Source organism: Squalius cephalus (assembly GCF_949319135.1).
Source record: "Squalius cephalus genome assembly, chromosome: 19".
In the NCBI taxonomy this organism is placed as follows: Eukaryota; Metazoa; Chordata; class Actinopteri; order Cypriniformes; family Leuciscidae; genus Squalius; species Squalius cephalus.
Window position 1 is genome coordinate 36742611 of NC_137140.1, and position 10000 is coordinate 36752610.

At 54.1% G+C, this 10000-nt stretch overlaps 1 protein-coding gene across 2 annotated transcripts in view; it reads left to right on the plus strand.

The window, feature by feature from the left end:
- Window positions 1-9384, plus strand: part of oat (ornithine aminotransferase) — an 18253-nt gene extending 8869 nt beyond the window's left edge. Inside the window, exons 5-11 of one of the 2 annotated variants that reach the window (XR_013819133.1) lie at window positions 990-1117; window positions 1597-1719; window positions 2201-2329; window positions 2409-2522; window positions 7694-7838; window positions 8445-8931; window positions 9248-9384. Coding sequence is in view for 1 of the 2 variants with exons in the window: in XM_079850783.1 (XP_079706909.1) it covers window positions 990-1117; window positions 1597-1719; window positions 2201-2329; window positions 2409-2522; window positions 7694-7838; window positions 8445-8605 (800 nt within the window). In the remaining variant the exon portion in view is untranslated. Of the gene's footprint in view, window positions 1-989; window positions 1118-1596; window positions 1720-2200; window positions 2330-2408; window positions 2523-7693; window positions 7839-8444 lie in introns of both variants that reach the window. The other variant, XM_079850783.1, reaches the window with a different exon arrangement.
- Window positions 9385-10000: the final 616 nt, after the last annotated feature.

Genomic DNA, 10000 nt, shown 5'->3' on the forward strand with positions numbered 1-10000 from the left:
CAGATAAAGTTAGTTTTGATTGATTCACTTACTATGGGTCTGCTAACACACACCGCTCTCACAGAAAACAAACTTTTAATGTGTTCTGGACGTTCATTCACACAACAGTGTTTGATGCTCGAGAACACACACTTTGAAACAGGATCCACGGTAAAAATTTGAAAAACGTGATCATCTCCGTGTAAACTTCAAAAACATGAATCTGTGAAACGCAGAAAACTGAGAGTCACTGACACCGATATTCTGACGTCACTCTGGATTGAGACGAGGAGTGAGGAGTGTCTCCCAAACACTCCAGTCGAAAACAGTTGTTGCACACAATCAAACCAACATTTATTCAGACGCCTTCAACATTTCTCACACTATCTCAGTTTATTCTCTATAGTTTAGTAAATGGTAATAAAATATGAGCAGAACTCAGTTGATATTTGACTGGTTTTGTCCGTCCTTCTGTTAGACTGTCTCACACATGAATTATGTTGAATATCTGTCAGCTGTTAAATTTAACTACACAATTAGATAATACCAGTTTAGCTCAACCAATCACCAAGCAATGCTTCATTGTGTTCAGTCTGTGTGTAAAAAGAGCATTAGCGATTAAAGAAAACACACTTCAGCAAAACATGATCAGCTCAAAGTGTCCCAATCATTTTTGGGCCCAAATTGTTATAAATGTCACTGGTAGTCTCTGTATGAAGAATTTTTGGGTATAATATGTCACAGTTTATTTTATTTTGCTCTCCTCACTTACAGAAATGAACTATAGTGTCCTGCACACACAAAAAATATAAAAAATGATATCTGGTGTCTAAATAATGTTTGGTTTGAGTGTGTGTTAAGCTTGTGCAGACTTGAGGAAGGATGAGCAGCCACTAAGATTGATTTAGTAACATTATAATAGATAATAATGTAACTCTTTGAATGAGCTGTTACCTCATGACTGTGTGTGTGTGTGTGTGTGTGTGTGTGTGTGTGTGTGTGTCCTGCAGTGGGGAATTTCTGGGGCCGTACGATGGCAGCGATCTCCAGCTCCACAGACCCCAGCAGCTTCGAGGGGTTCGGCCCGTTCATGCCCGGGTTCCAGCTGGTCCCGTATAATGACATCACTGCACTGGAGGTACACACACACACACACACACACACATACGCGTTGAATTCCTCAGACTCAGCTCATGATTAACAACAATAAAACATGATATGGTTTAGTGTTCATATAAAATTGCAAATGCTGTGATTTAATTAAATAAATACGGTTTTCTGTCAAAGTAAAAGTTGGACAATTATAAAAAATTAAGACGGTCATGAATGTAAGTTTCACCATTTAAAACAGTAGTAGTACTGTATTAAAATATATAATAATGATTGTAAGAATATCAATTATTATATGAATTAATTATAATATATTAAGAATAATTATTATTATTTTATGGTTATAATTATATATAATAAAAAACAAATTGTGCAGCCATACAAACAAGCACAGCAAATATGCAGTGTTATTTCTAGCCTATGACTAACCAACCAACTGGTTCTTAACCGGTTCTTCCTAATCGTGTGTGTGTGTGTGTGTGTGTGTGTGTGTGTGTGTGTGTGCAGAAAGCGCTGCAGGATCCACACGTGGCTGCATTCATGGTGGAGCCCATCCAGGGTGAGGCGGGCGTCGTCGTTCCTGATGCTGGTTACCTCACTAAAGTCCGGGAACTGTGCACTAAACACAATGCAAGTACACACTCACTGGGCGTAGTGTACATGACGTCACCTGTAGTGTTTCTGAAGAGCGTTTTTGAAGCCCAAAGTGGGCGGAGCCAATCTTGGCAGCGTCACTCCCAGATAAACGACAATGGGCAAAGAGGCAGATTAGCTGAGGTGACATGATGCTAACGCTATCAGACAATTCACCTGTCACTCAAGTGGCCACGCCCTTAATTATGCAGAACTTTAAGTCTTAATATAATTTAAACGGATGAGTTATAAAAATTTCACAGTCGTTATGAAGGGCAAAATTAGCTATATAGACCAAAACCACTTTTAGCACCAGACTGTAAACATGTGTTTTCTGCTGTAAAGTTGGGCATTTTAACATGGGGTTTATGGGATTGAGTCTCTAGTGGCCAGTGGATGAACTGCAGTTTAAGTCTCTTCAGTGTCGGATTCAAGAGAGAGAGGGGAAGGTTGTAACTCAGTAGTGTGTGTGTTGCAGGTTCTGTTCATCGCGGATGAGGTTCAGACCGGTCTGGCCCGCACCGGCCGCCGATTGGCTGTGGATCATGAGGACGTGAGACCAGATGTGGTGGTTCTGGGTAAAGCGCTGTCAGGAGGAGTGTATCCCGTGAGTCTCACACACACACTCAAGCCACGTATCACACTCGTGTGTTGGTTTATAGGAAGCACTTCTGTGTGTGTTTCAGGTGTCTGCTGTTCTGTGTGATGATGAGGTGATGTTGACCATCAAACCCGGAGAACACGGATCCACGTATGGAGGAAACCCTCTGGCCTGCCGCGTCGCCATCGCTGCTCTGGAGGTGTGTGAGAGTGAGCGTGAGAGTGAGCGTGAGAGTGAGAGTGAGCGTGAGAGTGAGCGTGAGAGTGAGCGTGAGCGTGAGAGTGAGCGTGAGAGTGAGCGTGAGCGTGAGCGTGAGCGTGAGCGTGAGAGTGAGCGTGAGAGTGAGCGTGAGAGTGAGCGTGAGAGTGAGCGTGAGAGTGAGCGTGAGCGTGAGCGTGAGAGTGAGCGTGAGAGTGAGCGTGAGAGTGAGCGTGAGAGTGAGCGTGAGAGTGAGCGTGAGCGTGAGCGTGAGCGTGAGCGTGAGCGTGAGAGTGAGCGTGAGAGTGAGCGTGAGAGTGAGCGTGAGAGTGAGCGTGAGCGTGAGAGTGAGCGTGAGAGTGAGCGTGAGAGTGAGCGTGAGAGTGAGCGTGAGAGTGAGAGTGAGCGTGAGAGTGAGCGTGAGAGTGAGCGTGAGAGTGAGCGTGAGAGTGAGCGTGAGAGTGAGCGTGAGAGTGAGCGTGAGAGTGAGCGTGAGAGTGAGCGTGAGAGTGAGCGTGAGAGTGAGCGTGAGAGTGAGCGTGAGAGTGAGCGTGAGAGTGAGCGTGAGAGTGAGCGTGAGAGAGGGCGAGCGAGTGAGCGTGAGAGAGGGCGAGCGAGCGAGTGAGTGCGAGCGAGCGAGCGAGTGAGTGAGTGCGAGCGAGCGTGTGTGTGTGTGCGAGAGTGTGGGTGTGGGTGAGCGTGAGCGTGAGGGTGAGCGTGAGGGTGAGCGTGAGGGTGAGCGTGAGAGTGAGCGTGAGAGTGAGCGTGAGAGTGAGCGTGAGAGTGAGCGTGAGAGTGAGCGTGAGAGTGAGCGTGAGAGTGAGAGTGTGAGTGAGCGTGAGAGTGAGCGTGAGAGTGAGCGTGAGAGTGAGCGTGAGAGTGAGCGTGAGAGTGAGCGTGAGAGTGAGAGTGAGCGTGAGAGTGAGCGTGAGAGTGAGCGTGAGAGTGAGCGTGAGAGTGAGCGTGAGAGTGAGCGTGAGAGTGAGCGTGAGAGTGAGCGTGAGAGTGAGCGTGAGAGTGAGCGTGAGAGTGAGCGTGAGAGTGAGCGTGAGAGAGGGCGAGCGAGTGAGCGTGAGAGAGGGCGAGCGAGCGAGTGAGTGCGAGCGAGCGAGCGAGCGAGTGAGTGCGAGCGAGCGAGCGAGTGAGTGAGTGCGAGCGAGCGTGTGTGTGTGTGCGAGAGTGTGGGTGTGGGTGTGGGTGAGCGTGAGCGTGAGGGTGAGCGTGAGGGTGAGCGTGAGGGTGAGCGTGAGGGTGAGCGTGAGGGTGAGCGTGAGGGTGAGCGTGAGGGTGAGCGTGAGGGTGAGCGTGAGGGCGAGCGTGAGGGCGAGCGTGAGCGTGAGTGAGCGTGCGAGAGAGAGGGCGAGCGAGAGAGAGCGTGAGGGTGAGCGTGAGGGTGAGGGTGAGCGTGAGGGTGAGGGTGAGCGTGAGGGTGAGGGTGAGCGTGAGGGTGAGCGTGAGGGTGAGGGTGAGGGTGAGCGTGAGGGTGAGCGTGAGGGCGAGGGTGAGGGTGAGCGTGAGGGTGAGCGTGAGGGCGAGGGCGAGCGTGAGGGCGAGCGTGAGGGTGAGCGTGAGGGTGAGGGTGAGGGTGAGGGTGAGGGTGAGCGTGAGGGTGAGCGTGAGGGCGAGCGTGAGGGCGAGGGTGAGGGCGAGGGTGAGCGTGAGGGTGAGGGTGAGGGTGAGCGTGAGGGTGAGCGTGAGGGTGAGCGTGAGCGTGAGGGTGAGCGTGAGGGTGAGCGTGAGGGCGAGCGTGAGGGCGAGCGTGAGAGCGAGCGTGAGCGTGAGTGAGCGTGCGAGAGAGAGGGCGAGCGAGAGAGAGCGTGAGGGTGAGCGTGAGGGTGAGCGTGAGGGTGAGCGTGAGGGTGAGCGTGAGGGTGAGGGTGAGCGTGAGGGTGAGGGTGAGCGTGAGGGTGAGCGTGAGGGTGAGGGTGAGGGTGAGGGTGAGGGTGAGGGTGAGCGTGAGGGTGAGCGTGAGCGTGAGGGTGAGCGTGAGGGTGAGCGTGAGGGTGAGGGTGAGGGTGAGGGTGAGGGTGAGGGTGAGCGTGAGAGTGAGCGTGTGGGTGAGCGTGAGGGTGAGCGTGAGGGCGAGGGCGAGGGCGAGCGTGAGGGCGAGCGTGAGGGCGAGCGTGAGGGCGAGCGTGAGGGCGAGCGTGAGGGCGAGCGTGAGAGCGAGCGTGAGCGTGAGTGAGCGTGCGAGAGAGAGGGCGAGCGAGAGAGAGCGTGAGGGTGAGCGTGAGGGTGAGGGTGAGGGTGAGGGTGAGGGTGAGGGTGAGGGTGAGGGTGAGCGTGAGGGTGAGCGTGAGGGTGAGCGTGAGGGTGAGCGTGAGGGCGAGGGTGAGGGTGAGCGTGAGGGCGAGCGTGAGGGCGAGCGTGAGGGTGAGGGTGAGGGTGAGGGTGAGGGTGAGCGTGAGAGTGAGCGTGTGGGTGAGCGTGAGGGTGAGCGTGAGGGTGAGCGTGAGGGTGAGCGTGAGGGCGAGCGTGAGGGCGAGCGTGAGAGCGAGCGTGAGCGTGAGTGAGCGTGCGAGAGAGAGGGCGAGCGAGAGAGAGCGTGAGGGTGAGGGTGAGCGTGAGGGTGAGGGTGAGCGTGAGGGTGAGCGTGAGGGTGAGGGTGAGGGTGAGCGTGAGGGTGAGCGTGAGGGCGAGGGTGAGGGTGAGCGTGAGGGTGAGCGTGAGGGCGAGGGCGAGCGTGAGGGCGAGCGTGAGGGTGAGCGTGAGGGTGAGGGTGAGGGTGAGCGTGAGGGTGAGCGTGAGGGCGAGCGTGAGGGTGAGGGCGAGGGTGAGCGTGAGGGTGAGCGTGAGGGTGAGCGTGAGGGTGAGCGTGAGGGTGAGGGTGAGCGTGAGGGTGAGCGTGAGGGTGAGCGTGAGGGCGAGCGTGAGGGCGAGCGTGAGAGCGAGCGTGAGCGTGAGTGAGCGTGCGAGAGAGAGGGCGAGCGAGAGAGAGCGTGAGGGTGAGCGTGAGGGTGAGCGTGAGGGTGAGCGTGAGGGTGAGGGTGAGCGTGAGGGTGAGGGTGAGCGTGAGGGTGAGCGTGAGGGTGAGGGTGAGGGTGAGCGTGAGGGTGAGCGTGAGGGTGAGCGTGAGGGTGAGGGTGAGGGTGAGCGTGAGAGTGAGCGTGTGGGTGAGCGTGAGGGTGAGCGTGAGGGTGAGGGCGAGGGCGAGCGTGAGGGCGAGCGTGAGGGCGAGCGTGAGGGCGAGCGTGAGGGCGAGCGTGAGAGCGAGCGTGAGCGTGAGTGAGCGTGCGAGAGAGAGGGCGAGCGAGAGAGAGCGTGAGGGTGAGCGTGAGGGTGAGCGTGAGGGTGAGGGTGAGGGTGAGGGTGAGGGTGAGGGTGAGGGTGAGCGTGAGGGTGAGCGTGAGGGCGAGGGTGAGGGTGAGCGTGAGGGCGAGCGTGAGGGCGAGCGTGAGGGTGAGCGTGAGGGTGAGGGTGAGGGTGAGCGTGAGAGTGAGCGTGTGGGTGAGCGTGAGGGCGAGCGTGAGGGCGAGCGTGAGGGCGAGCGTGAGGGCGAGCGTGAGGGCGAGCGTGAGGGCGAGCGTGAGGGTGAGCGTGAGCGTGAGGGTGAGGGTGAGGGTGAGGGTGAGGGTGAGCGTGAGGGTGAGCGTGAGGGTGAGCGTGAGGGTGAGCGTGAGCGTGAGGGTGAGGGTGAGGGTGAGGGTGAGCGTGAGGGTGAGCGTGAGGGTGAGCGTGAGCGTGAGGGTGAGCGTGAGGGTGAGGGTGAGCGTGAGCGTGAGGGTGAGCGTGAGGGTGAGGGTGAGGGTGAGGGTTAGCGTGAGGGTTAGCGTGAGGGTTAGAGTGAGCGTGAGAGTGAGCGTGAGAGTGAGAGAGCGTGAGAGTGAGAGAGCGTGAGAGTGAGAGAGCGTGAGAGTGAGAGAGCGTGAGAGTGAGAGAGCGTGAGAGTGAGAGAGCGAGAGAGCGTGAGAGCGAGAGAGCGTGAGAGCGAGAGAGCGTGAGAGCGAGAGAGCGTGAGAGTGAGAGTGAGCGTGAGAGTGAGCGTGAGAGTGAGCGTGAGAGTGAGCGTGAGAGTGAGCGTGAGAGTGAGCGTGAGAGTGAGCGTGAGAGTGAGAGTGAGCGTGAGAGTGAGAGTGTGTGTGCGAGAGTGTGGGTGAGCGTGAGGGTGAGCGTGAGCGTGAGGGTGAGCGTGAGGGTGAGCGTGAGGGTGAGGGTGAGGGTGAGGGTGAGAGTGTGTGTGCGAGCGTGAGCGTGAGGGTGAGCGTGAGGGTGAGCGTGAGGGTGAGCGTGAGGGTGAGGGTGAGGGTGAGCGTGAGGGTGAGCGTGAGGGTGAGGGTGAGGGTGAGAGTGTGTGTGCGTGAGGGTGAGGGTGAGGGTGAGGGTGAGGGTGAGCGTGAGGGTGAGGGTGAGCGTGAGCGTGAGGGTGAGGGTGAGCGTGAGGGTGAGGGTGAGCGTGAGGGTGAGGGTGAGCGTGAGGGTGAGCGTGAGGGTGAGGGTGAGGGTGAGAGTGTGTGTGCGTGAGGGTGAGGGTGAGGGTGAGCGTGAGGGTGAGCGTGAGGGTGAGGGTGAGCGTGAGGGTGAGGGTGAGCGTGAGGGTGAGGGTGAGGGTGAGCGTGAGGGTGAGGGTGAGCGTGAGGGTGAGGGTGAGGGTGAGTGTGAGGGTGAGGGTGAGGGTGAGCGTGAGCGTGAGGGTGAGGGTGAGCGTGAGGGTGAGCGTGAGGGTGAGCGTGAGGGTGAGCGTGAGCGTGAGGGTGAGGGTGAGGGTGAGGGTGAGCGTGAGGGTGAGGGTGAGGGTGAGGGTGAGGGTGAGGGTGAGCGTGAGGGTGAGGGTGAGGGTGAGCGTGAGGGTGAGGGTGAGGGTGTGCGAGAGCGTGTGCGAGAGCGTGTGAGGGTGAGAGTGTGCGAGAGCGTGTGAGGGTGAGGGTGAGGGTGAGGGTGAGGGTGAGCGTGAGGGTGAGGGTGAGGGTGAGGGTGAGCGTGAGCGTGAGCGTGAGGGTGAGCGTGAGGGTGAGGGTGAGGGTGAGGGTGAGCGTGTGTGCGAGAGTGTGTGCGAGAGTGAGGGTGAGTGTGTGTGCGAGAGTGTGTGCGAGAGTGTGTGCGAGAGTGTGTGCGAGAGTGTGTGCGAGAGTGTGTGCGAGAGTGTGTGCGAGAGTGTGTGCGAGAGTGTGTGCGAGAGTGTGTGCGTGTGTGTGTGTGTGTGCACGCGTCTCATCTTCTCTCTGGGCTCTGCAGGTTCTGGAGGAGGAGGGTTTGGCTGCTAACGCTGATCGGATGGGTCAGATCCTGCGAGCCGAACTCAACAAACTTCCCCGAGAGATCGTGAGCGGCGTTCGTGGGAAAGGCCTCCTAAACGCCATCATCATTAACGAGACCGAAGGTGTGTGTGTGTGGGTGTGTGTGTGGGTGTGTGTGAGAGTGTGTGTGTGAGAGTGTGTGTGTGAGAGTGTGTGTGTGAGAGTGTGTGTGTGAGAGTGTGTGTGTGAGAGTGTGTGTGTGAGAGTGTGTGTGTGAGAGTGTGTGTGTGTGAGAGTGTGTGTGTGTGAGAGTGTGTGTGTGAGAGTGTGTGTGTGTGAGAGTGTGTGTGTGAGAGTGTGTGTGTGAGAGTGTGTGTGAGAGTGTGTGTGAGAGTGTGTGAGAGAGTGTGTGTGAGAGTGTGTGTGAGAGTGTGTGTGAGAGTGTGTGTGAGAGTGTGTGTGTGTGTGTGAGAGAGAGAGAGAGAGAGAGAGAGAGAGACCGAAGGTGAGTGGCAGAAGTAGAACCACACCTGTACATTCTATTTCACCCTCAACACAAGAAACACTTTGAGCGATTACACGAGACTAGAAGTTTTGTTCACAAATCAACTGAAAACAAGACTAAAATATTTTCTTCAGATTTAAGAATCCATATCGGTTTGTGTGTGTGTGCGTGCGTGTGCGTGTGTGTGTGTGTGTGTGTGTGTGTGTGTGAGATAATCTACTTCTAATCTTTTGATCTCTCTCAGACTATGATGCGTGGCGGGTGTGTCTGCGTCTCCGTGACAGCGGCCTGCTAGCAAAGCCCACGCATGGTGACATCATCAGACTGGCTCCGCCCCTCGTTATAAACGAAGACGAGGTCAGAGAGTGTGTGGACATCATCAGCAGGACCATCATGTCGTTTTAAACCCTCTTCATCATCATCATCATCATCTGAGCTGTAATTCTGTCTGGTTTTAGCTTTCGTGTTTTAGCTGTTACAGTCGTTCAGGTCGAGGACTCTCTCACGAGGACTTTCTCTCAGCACACTTTTTAATGAGTTTTAATTCTGGTGAAGGAACTTGGGTCGTTTCTGAAGACGCTGCTGTTTATTCACTCGTTTGAAGTGTTTTTACGAAGTCTGACATTTTGATGTGGCCACTTTGAAGAAATGAGTTTTTCTCCCTGTGATGAGAGAATCGTGCACTTTAACGGCAGTCATTAATGTTGATCAAAACTGAATCATGTTGAAATGTGTGTGTGTGTGTGTGTGTGTGTGTGTGTGTACTTGTACAACTATATTTGTGAGGACCAGTTTGAGTGTTAGACCACTGGAGTGAGGACAGAGTAAAGTGAGGACATGTTGGCCGGTCCTCAGTTTCTGAAACCCCTTTAAAGGCCTGTTTGAGGGTCAAGACTTGGTTTTAGGGATAAGGTTATAATGAGGTCAAGGGTCGGTTTAGGGTCAGGGGTCGGGTTAGGCACTTAGTTGTGATGGGTAAGGTTAGGGTAAGCGGCTAGAGATTGCATTGTGTCAATGAATGTCCTCATAAAGATAGATGTACAAGAGTGTGTGTGTGTGTGTGTGTGTGTGTGTGTGTGTGTGTGTTTGCCTCATGTATAACGTTTAATGAACGTTTAATCAAATGAAGTGTGATCAGATGATGTTTCATTTCTGTTCTGAAATAAATTTTCAGTCAGCTGAGAGTCAGTTTGTTCTTTCTAATTTGAGTTTAATCTATCAATGTATTTTATAAAAGTTTTCATAGAAAAAAAACAATTATAGATGCAATAAGGGATGCAGTTGTTAGAAACTACCTGATTATTGAACAGTTTCTGTGCAGAATCAGATCATGTGATGTTTGTGTTGGTCAGCTGATGCAGAGGAGGGGAGGGGCTAAATTAGCATATATTCAAATTCAGCTGAAACCAACATATTAAATGTCTTTAGACTGTAGTTTAAAGGTGCGTGTCACTTTATGCTTGTGTAAGATGGAGGAATTTCCTCTGGTGCGACTGTGTTTAATTCAGGCGATAACGCTTTCTGTGTGCCGAGGCTCATTCACTTCAGATTCACACTGACGAACCGATACGGAAACGACGGTGACGGACAGATGCTGTTGCCATGGAAACAGGTGACGTCAGACCTGTTCCCTGCTTAACGAGTCCTTAATCAATTAAATATCAAGCATTGTTTGGGGAACTCTCTTGAATAACACCATAAAGATAGAATACATGATTTAATCATGTTTCAATAGAAATCAAAATATAAACAGACTGTTCAACATGTAAACGTCAGGAGAAACGCTCATCATATCTTCTG